At 47.5% G+C, this 16113-nt stretch overlaps 1 protein-coding gene across 1 annotated transcript in view; it reads right to left on the bottom strand.

Moving 5' to 3' along the window:
• Positions 1 to 13197, bottom strand: part of Mcoln2 (mucolipin TRP cation channel 2) — a 52532-nt gene extending 39335 nt beyond the window's left edge. The window contains exon 1 of the mRNA XM_028876793.2: positions 12986 to 13197. Within this exon, the coding sequence (XP_028732626.1) occupies positions 12986 to 13062 (77 nt within the window). The 5' untranslated portion in view covers positions 13063 to 13197. The remainder of the gene's footprint in view (positions 1 to 12985) is intronic.
• Between the last annotated feature and the right edge of the window lie 2916 nt (positions 13198 to 16113).

The following is a 16113-nucleotide window of genomic DNA, read 5'->3' as shown; positions in this document are numbered from 1 at the left end:
TCAGTCTGCTTTCTTATAGAACCTACCATGGGCCCTTCCCCATTTTTTATCACTAATTGAGAAAATGCCCTACAGCTGGATCTCATGAAGGCATTTCCTCAACTGAGGCTTATTGTGATAATTGTGTACCCCAATAAAGCTTGCCAGAGGATCAGAGGACAGAGCCAGCCACTAGATTAGACATAGAGGCCAGACAGTGATGGCACACACCCTTAATCATATCACTCAGAAGGCAGAGAGCCACCTGGATCTCTGTGAGTTCAAGGCCACACTGGAAACAGAGCCAGGCAGTGGTGGCACACACCTTTAATCCCAGTATCGGTAAGCACACATGCCTTTAATCTCAGTATGGGAAGCACACACACCTTTAATCACAGGAAGTGACATGGCTGGGCAGAGAAAGGTATGTAAGATGCAAGGAAACAGGAATTAAAGCAGTTCAGCTGAGAACCTTCCGGGTGAGGACTCAGAACCCATCTGAGGAAACAGGATTGACTAAGGAGTTGGCGAGGTGAGGTTAGCTGTGGCTTGTTCTGCTTTCTAAGACCTTTCAGCTTTCACCCCGATATCTGGCTCTGGATTTTTATTAAAAGACCTTTTAAGATTCATGTCACAGAGGCTTCTTCCTCTCTAATGATTCTAGTTTGTGTCAAGTTGACACAAAGCCAGCCAGTGCAGAGAAAGAGATGGAGAACAAGTTCCTACAGAAGGTCCGTGCGTTTGAAGGTGGATGGGAAGAACTGTACAGACTCGAGGCTCTAACAGTAGAGAGCCCCTGGGGCAATCTCACCATGCGTCTACAGTTGTTGCCAACTGCCACTCAGACACTCTGGGACTTTGTGAGTATGTAGTTTCCAGAAAGAGGACCAAGAAACCAGAGCTCAGGCCAGATCCCACCTTGAGCTGACAGCAGATTCTCCTCTCGTGCAGATGTGAGCCCCAAAGCACTTCCCTCTGAGGAAGTAGACTGAGAAACCACTCCTAAGGCTACCCTGAAGACCAGATTGACTCCATACCATATTTCTAAAGAAAGAGGAACTGAAAAAGCAACCTCGTCCCCAGACATGCTAGCCATACACCAGGCCAGTAGGACTCAAATCTAGGTGACTGGGGTACTTCAAAGTGTTGGGTTTCTGGAGTCTGGGGATTCCAAGCTGTGTCCTGGGATTTGCACTGGATGAGCCTCAGGGACTCATCATCTAACGTGTAATTTGTAGGGTATTCCCAGAACCTAATTAAACAGAACCAGACCAATGCCAATCGAGTAACAAAACGTCTTAACATGCAGCAGAAACTGAGTATGCACCACTGCGTGTGTGAGAACTGGACGGACACCTTAGAAAAGAGCCTTGCTGAGTCTGGAGAGATGGCTCAGTGGTTAACAGCACTGACTACTCTTCCAGAGGGCCCAGGTTCAATTCCCAGCACCCATATGGTGGCTAACTACTGTCTGTCTTTAGCCTTAGGGGATCCAATGCCCTCCCCTAGCCTCTGCGGGTACTGCACACATACAGTGCAGAGCTATGTGCAGGTAAAACACCCATACACATAAAGTTAAAAGGAAAAGAAATCAGCCTTGAATGCCATACAGTGTGGGTAAAATATCTAAAAGATAAACTTTAATAAACAAAATACCTTTTGTTTTGTTTTAAATAGTGAGAAATCAGCTACTATGAGTCTCATTTCAAATGATGAAGCTGGGCATGGTGGTCATGTCTATAAGCTCAGCACTCCACAAGCTGAGACAAGAAGATTTTAAAGACTCCTAGGCCAACCTGAGCTACATAGTGAGTTCCAGGCCAGCCTGAGCTAAAGGCTATCTCAAGAAAGACTTTACGAATGTGTTTGCCTTGAGCATGCTATAGGTAACTCCTTAGTCAGCCTGACTAACTGAATAGTGACTTCCTCTGTGGACTGGGTGCTTAGGACAGGACATGGGGATGAGTAGGTTCTTTGAAGGTCATGTGCTCAAGCTCCAGCAGGAGAGACTTGGGAGCACATTATTTTCAAGCGGGTGAGCAAGGGTTGAACCTCAGTGTCCCCATGATTCCAGACAAGTTCTGACTGTGAGGTTAAGGGTTCAGAAAGCAAGGAGAAACCTATCATGCTCATAACACAAGAGCACTTGACTGGGAAGGTGGAAGGACTGAGTATCATCTTCCCTGAGCCTGAGAACAACGTCCTCATAAAGGCGCTTTAGAGCCCGGTTACCCAAAGATCTTCCAGGAAGAAGGCTTCAGAGCTTTGGAGACGGTACAGCTGCTAAAGTGCTTGCCTGGTAAGCAGGAAATGAGTCTGATGTCCTGGAGCCGACATGAAAAGTGCCAGTCATGATGATGCTTTACTCTCATTTCCAGGGGCATGCCCAACACACACACACACTCAGAAGCCTCAGGCAAACCAGAAAAAGATAGCAAAAGCAACAAAGTTTTGAAGTACCAATGTAACAAGAGGTAGCAAAATATGAAAGTGAAACTCAGCGTGACTTATCTAAACTACGTGTCCTTCCAGACCTGTTCCTTAACTCACTAGGCGTTACCATGTTTCTAGTACTGGGGAGGATTAAACATGTTCAAAGGCACCCCAGTCCCAGTTTTAGTACTGGGGAGGATTAAACATGTTCAAAGGCACCCCCATCCCCGGAGCCAGTCAATCTACAAAACACAGCAAAGAATCAGTGGGGTGGGACCAGTTGGTAGAATGACAGAAATACAGAAAAAAAAGGTAGTTGACATAATGAATATTCAAGATGAATTTGACTTAGATTTTAAAGCATCTAAATTTTGGAGAAAAGTAAATGATATTTGGCTTCAAAAATTCTAGTACCTCAAAGGAAAAGTTTAAATGTGTGAGTTAATGAGACTTTCCCGGATAGTCTTTCTTGGTGCCCTCTTCCCAGTTCACAGTTTTGCCCGGCTGCCGGTGAGGGTATTGTGAAGGCTCAGGCGTTGCTGTAGCCACAGTAGAGGGGCGTGAAGCAAAGAGACGGAAAAACTAAAAAGTAAAAGGAAAGTGGGCAATGTGTCAGGGCAAAATCATCCATTCATTTGACAGGCACGTTCCCAGCACCCTCTGGTGGGGAACACCAGCTGGGAGATGAGTATGAGGGGCCTGAAAACTGCATTCACTACGTCAGAAGCATGAACCCGGTCAGAAGGCAGCCGAAATGCTGCCAGTCTCGCCAGCAAGGCTGACCAACAGCAACAAGTTCAGAAAAAGGACAAAAACCTCTAATGAGGGGAGGTAAGAACAGCTCTGACACTGCTTCAGGAATAGGAACTTGGGCAGATCAGATCTAGTGATGCCAGCCTATTAACTATAGCAGCCACACGCTGAAACGGCAAGAAACTGATCAGGACAATTACAGCACTTATAAATGATTAATTTAACTAAGTCAAAGGAAATGCATGATCCAGACTGTGTGTACACATGCGTGTATACATTTATGTGTGTGCGCACATAGGCATTGCACATGTGGAAGCCAGAGGTTGACATCAGGTATCTCCCTCACTATGATGACGAAGGTGTGGTGATAGTGATGATGATGATGATGATGGTGGTTATGATGATGATGATGGTGATGATGAAGAAGAAGGAGAAGAAAAGAAGGAGAAGGAGAAGAAGAAGAAGAGAGGAGAAGAAGGAGGAGAAGGAGAAGAAGAAGAAATCGCCTCTCCCTGAAGCTGGAACTCACAGAGTAGACTAGACAAGCTGGCCAGAGAGTCCTAAGGCTCTTCCTGTGTCTGTCCCACCAACACTAGGATCCTAGGCTGTAGCCCCCACACCTGGCTTTTGTAGATTCTAAGGCTTGAGCTCAGGTCCTCAGGCTTGTATGGCAAGCCCTTTCCTGACTGAACCATATTCCTAGCCCTGGAATTTTTATAAGCTTACTAAATAACACTGTCGAAGACCAAATTACCCAAGTTGTGGAAAACACAGTATCCATAAGCGTTAAAATAAAATATGGAATAGAGCAGATACTTGGTCAGATCATGAGTTGAATAAATGCTAGAGAATGTGGATATAAGATGAAGCCTGAGGCTGGTCAGGTAGTGGGAAGAAAAGGGAAGCAGGCCACTGCTGTGTTGGCTCGTAAGAAAGCCTACCCTCCCTAAGTAATCAGGACCACATGGTGGCCGGGCTTAGGGTTACCACATGACTAAGGGCAACTCGAGCTTTATTGAACCAGTAAGTGGAAGCGTGACATTTTGAAAAGCAATTACCAATAATGCTATACTGTACTGGGATCATAACCCCAAATTTCACTGTGGGACTAAGACGAAGGCTCTTAACTTTTGCTTCTGAAAAATGTGCACACCAGGTACAATGATGACATCTTGCTGGCAAAGATGCGACCACTCCAGGCTGCTACAGTTTTGAACTTCCCCTTAGGTGACCCTTACTCTGCCTGACAAAATGACAGATGATTCTAATGGCTGGCCTCCTTGTGGAGTGGCCTGTTGCTACCTCCTCATGCTACCAAGGAAGCAAGTTAAGTACCCTGAGCTCAAGACTGGTCCCAATTAAAAACAAAAAAAACAAAAAAAAACCAAAAAAACCTGCTTTCTACTGAGACCTCTGCCTGTTATTCCTTCTTGACACCCGAGTTAGTATTTCTTAAGGACTAATGAATGGCCTGTAGAATGATCAGGAATGGAAGAATGCTATAGGAAGGTCTAATATGACTTCATCGGAAAATACATGGCATCTTGGTAAAACACCTAATGCATAAATTCAGGAGACTTCTATGTTTTCCTGTGATCAGAATAAGAAGGAAGGAAACCACAGGCCTGAGGATCGAGTCACCCAGGAGAGGAACCCCCGAGCATGTCTGTGAGGAATTCATTGAGGTGGAAAGACCCACCCTGACTGTGGCTGTCACTGTTCTCCGGGCTGAGGTCCCGGCTGAATAAAAAGGAGAAAGTGAGCTGAGCACCAGCGTTCATCTCTCTCTTCCCGACTGTAATGCATGTGACCATCTGCCTCATGCTCCTGCAGGCCTTGACGTCCCCGCCGTGATGGACTGTAACCTACAACTGTGGGCAGAAGCCAGCCCTCCTTCCCTGAAGCTGCTTCTGTTGGGTATTCTGTCACAGTCAGGTGAACAGAACCCATCAGCTGGTTCCCTTTTCTCTCGCTCCATAAAACTTTTCAGAGTAAACAGCCCACTGATCCCCCAACAGATCTGGGTGTGGTGGCTAAGCAGCATTCAACGGCTAAATGCCCTCTTTCTGGCACAGCCATTCTCTCAACTTCTGGAACATTTCATGTCTTTGGCTTCCTTCCCACCTCACCCAGCCCCCTCAGTCTCGCTCAGTGGCTTCTCTTCTGTCTGACCTTTAAATGCCAGGGCATGGTCCAGCAGCTCTTCTGTTATCTGTCCTGTATTCTAGAAGAGCTCATCCAATCCTGGGCCTGCAAACACTATTCACTTGAGGGGCTTTCCATTCCTCCATGCCCCTCCCCCCTTGTTCCTTACCCACTCCTTTCTGGAAACTCCACCCACGTGTCTAGAATCTCCAAACCTATCCTCTCCCTGCCTACTCAGGGCAGCCACCTGTGACTTTCATCTAGACGCTTCTACGGTTCCTTGCCAGCCACACGGTAGAGCCAACCGGGCCCTAGCTCCTAGACATTTGGGCCCCCGTTGGCATGAGGTCTGAAGTGGGAATCGGGATCTCAGCTAGATCCCAAGTTCTACCACTGAGAAGCATCCACCCTCACATCAAATCTGCATCCCGAGTGCTCTCAGCTCTGCTCCTCCGATAGCCCCTCCATGCCCGAAGCATCTTCTCCCTCACTTGACCACAGGCATGCCTTCCCGGTGCCCCACATCACAGCTAGAGGGGGAGGCTTAAGACCGACTTAGTTACCTTTAAATTGATTTCAGCTCATTTCCTAAGTCAGGCATCATTTTCCAGCTGACAGCACCCCTGGGACTTTCTGCTCCTCTCAGAATAAGCGCTGAGCCTCCTACCTCTTCCTGGCACTGCTTGTGAGACCCCAGTCCACTTCTTCCCACACGCCACTCTGCCTCCTCACTGCCCCTAGAGCCACCCCTGGCTCTGGAACATTCCCCCCACTTGGGGGTCTGCACTTGCTGTTTTCCCGGCTCTTTGCACACCTGGATCCTTCCTGTCCTTGGGAGTTTCTCAGCTCAGATGTGACCTTTTTACAGAGGCCATTGGGGGTTTTCCTTGCAGGACTGGGCACTGGACCCTCCACCTTAAACACGGTAAGCAAGTGCTCGGCCACAGGCTAGACCCCCGCCCTTTCTTACTTTCTATTTGATACAGGGTCTCACTAAGTTGTCCACAGGAGCCTTAAACTCACCCTGTTACCTAGGCAGGTCTTGAGCTAGAGATCTTCCTGCCTCAGCCTCCCAACTAGCTGGGATTACAGCCCAGTTAGAGAGGCTCAGCTACTCATGCCCACATTACTGCATGCGGCCTCTCTATTTCTTGTGTAACCTTTCTTTTCCTCCGATTCAATGTCACAACTTGTTCTCCTATAAGAGCTTCCCTAATCCCTGCTCCACTGTGCCTGGCAGTGTACAGCAGACTGCCTAACACACAGCAGGTATTCAATGAGTATCGCTTGGAAGAAATGAAATGAATCAATGAAGGAGGCGACTACTCTGCCTACATAAACGTTTCGGCAGTCAGTGTCCTTTAAAATCAAAGCACAGCAACAGTAATATTAACTACGTAACAACAGAAAGGGGAATATTAGAAAGGACTTCTGATTGAAATAACCAAGCCATGCTTAGCCAAGATGAGTAGAAGGCTCTAGGTGGTTAGGTGGCCGATCTGCTAATAGAAATGCTGCTTTATCTTACTCACTAATCCTGTTTTTGGGTGTTTTTTTTTTGGGGGGGGGATGTTCTTTCTTTCTTTCTTTCTTTAAAGAATCAGCTAGATAAATTACTGCCACGGTGATCTGCTCTTTGGGCCAAAGAGTCCTTCCAGAAACAGAATACAAAAAAGGAAAAACAACAACAAAAAGAACAAAGAAATGTTTGCATTAAAAAATAAAATCAGTGCCGGATGTGCGCACGCTTTGAATAATCAGTGTGTTTTTTTTTTTTTTTTTTTTTTGTTTTTCGAGACAGGGGTTCTCTGTGTAGTTCGAGCCAGCCTGGTCTCCAAAGCGTAGTTCCAGGAAGGCTCAAAGCTCACAGAGAAACCCTGCTCTGAAAACCAGAATAAAAAAATAAAAAAATAAAAAAATAAAATCAGTGAATAAATCAGATACAGAATTTAGAAAAATAATTTAGTGTGTCTTTCTAAGAACAGCCAAGCTCAGAAGGCATGGAAAAGCCTGGCAGAACAACGCGGCCTCCAAGTTTAACACTTGAAAGAGTCAAAAGACAGCGGGCTGGAGGATGGCTCGGGGATAAAGTGCTCCCTGAGCAAGTGGGAGTCAGGGTTCAGACCCCAGAAGTGTGCAAAAGTCAGGCGGGTGTGAGTCCATCTGTAATCCCAGCACTCTGGAAGCAGAAGCAGGGGCCCCTGGGCAAGCTGGTCCCTTAGATAAGCTGACTAACAGGACTGCTCCAGCTTCAATGAGAGGCTTTGCCTCAATAAACAAAAAGCACAGAGTGACTGAGGAAGACATTGATGTCAACTTCAGGCCTACACACCCCTGTGCATCCACATACATGCAAACACACACACACACACACACACACACACACACACACACACACACACAGGAACACACACACAGGAACAGACTCACACACAAGCAGAGTCAGAAGGCAGACTCAGAGAAGGTCTGCAAGATACTCAAGTAGCCAAAAGCTTAGTGCTGTTACTAACAGGTACTGGGTTACTAACAGCTCAAACTATTAATAAGAAAAAGACAGCCCAGCTACAAGCAAAGGATCTGGAAATCAGGTGGGCATTTACTCCCTAAAATCAAATAGCAATCAGGTCGGCACAAATCCAGCTTAACTCTTCTGTATCAAATCCAGGGAAAACTGTATTGGGAGAAATGTAAGTACTAAAAAGTCACTCTGTTAATTATTTATGAGTGTTTGTATGATCAAGGAACCAATGTTTTATGTATTTTTCTGCAAATTTTGTAATTGCTATTTATTAAGATGATTATAAAAATAATCACTGCAACCAGCCTGGAGACTGTGTATGAGCCAGTAAATGCCTGTTACATTGTTACATTTTAATCATAAAATAAATATAGTGTAATCTTGTTATTTCTGAAAATGTCAGTGTTTGTTTCCATATTTCAACTTTTTAAAATATAGAGCTAAAAAAAAAAATCTAGAGCTAGCAAACAAAAAATGAATAAGCATTACCCACCCACAAGACCTCTGGGAAGTGTTTCACAGAAGATCTTAATTTCCCTCATGTTTCCTCTATTTTATTCAGTGTTGGTGATTAACATGACAATTATCTAGTTACTACCACAAGTTAAAGTGACTTCAATTACGGTCAAAGGAAGGCGTGCAGAGTGCATCAGGGGACTAGGCATTCCCTTCCCTTATTTCAAGGAAGCCTGAAGGGGCTTTCGTTTCCATCGCCCGCTAGTGCTCTTAACACGCAGAATGTTCAGGATTTCCCTGAAGAACGCTGTGCCACTGAGTTCCTGTGAAACCATCCCTGCCTTCCTCTTCATCGCCTCAGACTACCAGGAATGCAGAAGTAGAGTCACGCGTGTTCAAAGTGCTTGCTCTCAAGTCACACTCCTTCTGAAAACAGTGAAGGATCAGCCCCTGGGGCCTCTTCTCAAAACTACAGGCTCTGACAGCGAGGGCCATGGCTGCAATGATGGCGTGCTAACCCTTCATCTCCTCAAGTTTTCAACAAGTGTCTGATACCAACGTCCTGCTTGCCAAAACTGTGAGTCTCTTAGTGGGTCACATCTCCTGGAAGTGAGGAATGGGTAACAGGATTTTCTTCTTAAAGTCCATCATTTAAACCATGTGTCTTCAAAAATTAGGACATCAACTCCAACACGAATTGCTAAACGGAGCCAGATATTGGGGTGAAAGCTGAAAGATCAGAGGGATAGAACAAGCTACAGCCACCAGCAGAATCTTTGGCCTCATGAGTTACTAATTACTACCCAGCAGAATTCTTTAGCTGAAATCATGAAGGCATACTTCAAAGAAAGAATAAAAATAAAGATAACTTTTGAAAGAGAAGAAATGAAGTTAGCCATTTGAGAAGGAAATTGGACACCTGTGTCTACAAAGAAGTCTCCCCTCATCAGGGAGAAAGAGCCTGGAACCAGGGAGCCCGGGGCCAGGGAGCTCAGGACCAGGGAGCCAGGACCAGACTCAAAACAGAACAGGGGTTCTGCACATACTGGTCAGAAAAGACCTTGGAGGGGAAGTCCAAGTGGCTACAGAAGCAAGTGAACACAGATCGGCACAATCCACGCCGAAGAGAATGCTATGTTCTGCTTTTTGAGGTGTCTGGGGCGGGAGCAGCGGCTCCAAGGTGAAAAGTGCTTGCTGCTGCTGTTCCAGAGAATCTGAGCACGGATCCTGGCATTCCCTTCAGACAGCTCACAATCACCTGTTACTCCAGCTCCAAGGGATAAGAAGCCCTTTCTGGCCCCCATGGGCACTTACACACACAGACACACAACCAAGAATATGGATTTAAGAAAAGAACTACTCCTGGGAATGAAGTTACTTTTCTCCATATGAGACACAGGGGATGCTCTAAAGAATGATTTCACTCCTCAGAAGTGATATTCGGAACTTAACTCCGAGGCCCAGCTGTTTTGGTTTTCTTTAGCAGCTGTCTTTACTCACAAACCTCAGCCACAAGAAGACACCTGGCTGTCAGCTTGTTTTTCCCACCAAGTTTCAAAACCAGTCTTAATTTAGGTTTTGTGTCACCGACGGAGAGCCATTGGGCAGAGAGATTAGCTTCTAAATGTGTGTGTCCCTGACTTTCGGTTCTGCATCCCCCGGTGCTCAGCTCCAAATGGGTTCCAAGTCTTCTCCCTTTGTTGACGGACTTCGAAGTTGTTACTTTTTTTTTTTATAAAAACCATCCTCCTTGACAGAGGAGAATGTGAAAGCCTCAGTGTGGGAGGGTACATCAAAGGTGCTTTTTAAACAGATCCTGGCCATAGAGCCTTGAGGAAGATTGAGTGGTAAGGCCGTGCCCGGGGGAAAGTCCAGGTGGACAGGTGTTTACATCTCTTGGGATTTAAAGAGGCAGATGAGCAAAAATCTTAGCAGAATTCAGACTCTACAAGGAAAACCTATCAAATTGGCCCAGCTGTGTGCTGTTGACTTAGAGTGCGTGGATACTGTGAGCAGCACCTAACAGTGCAGAGTCCACAGCCCGCTTCCAGGCAGAGCTGCGTTCTTCGTCCCTTGTGCACAAAGTAACAGAATTTGCATCCTGATATCCACAGGCAATTTTTCCACCTCTTGCATCGCCTCCCTTCCGTTCTCAGTTTACAGCAACACCGTCTGATCTTCCACCAGTATGTTGGACAGCCAGGCACCTTCCTATGGCATATTTCACATCTACAAGCTTTCAAAAGCAGTTTCCATGAACTTCCAAGTCTGTGTGTCCTTTAGCAACGCACACAGTTTCTGAAGACATGGAACATGTCAAAAACCATTTAAGCCCTGAATGAAATGTACTAGGAAAAACAACGTCAAATAAAAATAAAACCGAAGGTTATGCATCACACCCAATATGAGCACATCCATTTTCCAGGCCAAACGGAGGACAGTGAGGCCATAAATGCAGAGGCATTTGTTCCGTAGTTTTTTGTTTGTTTGTTTGTTTGTTTTTTGGTTTTTCGAGACAGGGTTTCTCTGTGTAGCTTTGCGCCTTTCCTGGGACTCACTTGGTAGCCCAGGCTGGCCTCGAACTCAACTCACAGAGATCCGCCTGGCTCTGCCTCCCGAGTGCTGGGATTAAAGGCATGTGCCACCACCGCCCGGCTTGTTCCGTAGTTTTTAGGACAGTGCATTTAGGAATAACACAGAGAAGTGGGTGCTCAACTTCCACCCATGTGACCTATTAAAAAGAGACTCAGTTAGGCCAGGTTTATGGCATCTGGGGTGCTAGCCCTCATACTAGGGAAGACTAAAAGTGGGGATTGGTGGGTAGTTCTTTCCATTTTATATAATATTTTTTCACAGGTGATCGAAATCACAATTATACATTGTTGTGCTTAAATATTTGATTAACATACTTGGAGATATTGTTTACATTCAGATAACCAATCAAAACGTTATTTTGGTAAACATTAAGTTAGTTTTTCTAAAGTCTTTAATAAAGATACTTTTTTTTTTGCTTTGGTAACAAAAAAAAATAAGAGAAAAAAAAAGAGAGAGAGAGAGAGAGAGAGACTCAGGCCGGCAGTGGTGGAGCACGCCTTTAATCCCAGCACTCAGGAGGCAGACCTGGGTGCTCTCTGTGAATTCGAGGCCAGCCTGGTCTATACAGCGAGAGCCAGGACAGGCACCAAACTACACAGAGAAACCCTGTCTCAGAAAACCAAAAATAAAAAATAAAATGAACTCCTCTACTTTCAGAGAGGTAGTTTGCAGATTGCGTGGCATTAGTCATTTTGATGTGACATTCACAACTGTTACAGTTGTCAAAGGTGCACCATTTTTCCGTGGATGCATGTGTATTCATGCAAGTGTGCACGGCTGTGCATGTGGGGACAACCTTGTGAGGCATCCTCAGGAACAACACAGACCTCTTTTGCGACAGGGTCTCCCATTGGTATGGAGCTCCAAAATTAGGGGAGACTGGCTGGCCAGAGAACTCTGAGGGCCCTCCTGTCTCCTGCCCCTCCCGCGTTAGGATTACAGGCGCCACATATTTTTACCAGGTTGTTGAGGCTCCAACCCGGTCCCTGAACTTGCAGGGAATCGCCTCTCCAGCGCCACCAAATGTTGTATAATTCAACATTGGTCTTTCAAAGATCTGGGAAATCTATGCTACCCTTTGCAGAAAATTATCCCCTCGGTAGTCATCATAGACCAAGCAAATTCCCTTCTGATTCAGTTTTCCTTGCTGGCCTGGAGAGCTCCCTGCTGGGAAGGCAGGAGCGGCTCCTGGCTGCCTTAGAAAACTTTAACAGCCCACCACTATTTGTTTTAAGAGCAGCAACCAGGAGCCAAAGGCCACTTTGTCCTCATGTCTCGGCTCAACTGCGCTGCTGCAGAAGTTTAAGCACCTAGGAGGGGCCGCTTGGCAGAGCCATCTGGCTTGACTGAACGCTTTTTCATTGAGCTAGGGAAACCAGGGTTGACCACATCATAACCTTCCTACCTAAGAAAAGGCCTGTTTGTTCCGGAAGGTAAAACCCGGCCTTATTTAACTAAGTGCAAGCAGTTAGCGTGGGCCTGCCCAAGGTAGCAAGAACGCTCTAGTAGAGCCAACCAGGATCCTTCAGCCAACCAGGATCTTTCAGAGTCCTGTCTCCAAAAAAAAGCCTCACCAGGACTTAAACCAGAAAACATCTGGTCTCTCTCCTAGTCCTTTACCTGGGAAAACCGTCAGGTTGCAAGGCCAGCTCTCCCTCCCACTTAGGAACTTTCCAGAGCTCAGGCGACTAGAGGGAGTTGGAAAGCTGATCCACTGCGTGCTCATTTCCCGCCCCGCGGGACAGCAGCCCCCAAATGGAAGCCTCGGGGGATCCAAAGCCTCTTACCCTTCCATCCAGTGCTCTGCAGCCCCGGGGTCCCGCAGAAAGGCGGCTGTGTGAGCCCCGGGCGCTACACGTGGCCCTGTTCTCCCGTCACGCCCCTGCTTCCCCACCCGTGGCCGCTGCCTTCCTCCAGAGCTGGGCAACCCAGGGCGCTGCTCCGCCCGTGTCGCGAAGGACTTGACCTGGCCGAGGAGAGCCCGAGGCAGGAGGCGGAACGGGGCCAGGTGTGCGCGCAGAGACACCGCGGCTGGAGCAGTCCCGGAAGGACGTGACGCTCGAATCCAGGAGATCACAAGACGTGGCGCCCCAGAGGAGTACCGACCTGTGGTGGGGGTCCCAAGCCCGGTCTGGGGCGCGGTTCCACGCAGGCAGGTCCAGCGCCTCCTCGCCTCCGGGCATGGCAGGATCGCCCCCGACGTACGAGACTCCCGCACTGCCTCGATCCTCCAGATCCCCACGGTCCCGACACCCCGCTCCGCCTGCGGTGTCTGCGGGAGGCAGGCGGAGCAGACGCCCTTATAAAGGGAAGTCTCCCCGGGAGCCTGCCGCGAGGCCGCCCGTTGTTCACCCCGCCCCCGGTCGCGCCGCCCGCCGGCCCTGCCCTCGGCCGCCCCTCCTGCCCCCATCCATGCCCAGACCTCTCCAAGAGTAGTGTTTGACCCCTGCAGACGTTCGTTGCATTTCTCTTGAGCTCGCTATGTGGCCCGGACTCGCCTCGAACCTAGAGCCATTCTTCTGCCTCGGCCTCCTGGGTGCTGGGATTCCAAACAGGTGCCACCAAGACCTGGCTTGTCCGGTTTCTTTGGCCACTTCTATTCTGGCGTGTTAAATGCCTGTGCTGTGTGCCAGGGATGAATGCATTGCAGTCCCTCGGCCTAGGAATCCACAAGTTCTTGAGGACCGGTTTCTTTATTACGGAGAGTCTTTATTCCGATAATTCCCTGACAAGGAGTGGGATGATAGCGGTGTCGGACAATCATGTGGAAAGCAAGAAGCCAGGCACCTGAGCGGACCTGGCAGCCAGAGTCAGCGTGCCCCTGGAGAGCCCAAAGCAGCCCCTGCCCTTCCTCGCTGCCTGAAACCAGGAGCCTCAAGACTGGCTTTCCTCCATGGACGAACCAGACTACAGTGCTCCTCCACCTGAAGTTAACAGGACATTTTGGACAGAACCCGCCTAGAGCTTCCTCTCTTTAACAGGAATCACACGAACAAAACTCCTACATTTCCGGGCTATGTACACCAGTAAATGCTCAATAGGCCCAGGGTTAGGTAGGGCAAAGGACAGTGCAGAGGATCTGTAGAAACAGTTGGACAGAAAGACAGACGGATATAGGAGCGTTATTGACCCTTTTTGTAAGGATTTTTTGTTTTGTTTTGTTTTGTTTTTAATTTTGAGACAGCCTCGTGTAACTGACCCAGGCTAGCCTCCAACTTGCTATGAAGCTGAGGTTGGCCTTGAACTTCTGATCCTCCTGCCTCCACTTCACAGGTGCTGCTGGTGTTGAGGCATATTCCACCCCATCCCACCCCACTGCACCCCCACAGAATCTACCCTCTTTTAAAAGTTCCTAAGGACTAGTAGATAAAAATACCTTCCACCTCCTTTTTTTTTTCTTTCAGAATTCCTCTTAGCAGAAGTGCCCACTGGGTACAGAGATCCTGGAGAGTCTGTCTGAGAAGTCACAGTGCCCACCATACCAACAGGCTCAGGGTTCTGTACACTGCCCCCACCGGAAATGGCTAGATGGGGCCAGCCAGACAGTCGAGTAAGTAATGGTCTGACCCAGGAACATTTGGTGAATGGACAGAGACAACAAGTTGTCCTCTCGTCTCCACATCCCTCTTCCCACCACAAAATAAATAAGGATTTTTTTTAAGGGAGGGAGGGTGGAGGTGGAAAGGGGGGACAAGGCCAGAGAAGAGTGTTACTTCTTCAAAGTCACCCACAGAGCAGCCAGCAGGTCCAATCTTTCTGTTCAGGTCCGTGACTCTCCGCCCACTGACAGACACATCATTAAAACAGTTGCTGGTGTGCAGTAGCTTTCCTTACCTGAATGAGCTTCTCTAAACAGGTTCCCACCTACGACAATCCAGAAACAGTTTCCCCAGTGGAGAAAACATGCGTTTACCTAAACAGCTGTAAAACATACATTTGTCTAGGCATGGCCTCCCTGTCATTTCTAGGGGACAGGACCTCACAGCTGACTTCCTGGCACTTCCTGGTTCTTTCTGTACCCTCTTCCAAGATCTTCCCCAAGCTGTTGGTGTAGGGGTATCCAATGTGAAACGATCAGCCCTGAAATCGTATGTACAAAAGCCGTACTCAAATGAACTTAACCAGATATATATAGAGAGATGATAATCAAAGAGAGGTCATCAACTTTAAAGGGAGTCAGGAGGAGCATGGGAGGGGTTGGAGGAGAAACAAAAAAGGGAGAAGGGATGTTATTATATTTTAGTTAAAATTTTAAAATAAAATTTAAAGATACATTTATCTAAATAGCTGTAATCAATGAAACTTGTGTCATGAATAAGTATAAAAGTATTAATTTAAAAATAAGGTTGGCTGTGGTGCACTATGCCTATGCCTATAGTCCTGGCACTTCAAAGGCTGAGGCAGGAGGATTGCAATAGGTTTGAGAACACCCTGGATTATATAGTGAGTACAGTCCAGCCTGGGCTATGTAACACCACACTGTCTCAAAGTTTTTAAAAAATAAATTTAAGAAATATAACCAGCAGGCAAGTTCTTTAAAAAAAAAAAAAAAGGAATTGATTTTATTCTTAATGTCTACCTGTGTGTCTGTGTGAGAATGTCTACCTGAGTGCAGGTGCCTGAGTAGGCCGGAAGAGGGTGTCAGCTGTCCTGGAGCAAGAGTCACAGGGAGTGTTGAGCCTTCTTAATGTGGGTGCTGGGAAAGGAACTCCGATCTTCTGGAAGAGCAGGAGGTGCTCCGAGCTGTTGAGCCATCTCTCCAGTCCTGCAAATTCTCACAGAGGACTGTAAAGGCGGAGCTTGCCAAAGAAGGGTGCTGGGTCTCAACCCTCCCATCACGTGACTCCAGGCTGCTCACTGGGGTCAGGCCGAGCCGCCAATGGGAAGACACTGCTCTGCAGCCAGTGCATAGGCTGCTCTTGAAGCAGCAAGGGCCCCGAACAGCTGAACCAGAATGTGGGAAGGAGCTGCGGGTAGAGAAGAGGGGACTGGAAGAAAGATGGAAAACAGAATCCGATGGCTGGGGGTTGACTACCGGCTACACCGAGAGACAGGGATTATTGTGGGAGCCACTCCAATGGTTAGTTCACCACTGTGTCTTGCTTACAGTGAAGACCCGGGCTCATTTCCCACTGGGTAGCCACGGGCATTGCCTTGTGCTACGTGTTGATCATTCCTCTCAGGTCTCTGCTCTGCATACCATACTTCACAGTTTGGATCTTAACTCGGCTTTG

Source organism: Peromyscus leucopus, chromosome 6, assembly GCF_004664715.2.
Source record: "Peromyscus leucopus breed LL Stock chromosome 6, UCI_PerLeu_2.1, whole genome shotgun sequence".
Lineage (NCBI taxonomy): Eukaryota > Metazoa > Chordata > Mammalia > Rodentia > Cricetidae > Peromyscus > Peromyscus leucopus.
Note: the sequence above shows the minus strand (reverse complement) of the source record. Positions and strands in the feature narration are given on the sequence as shown.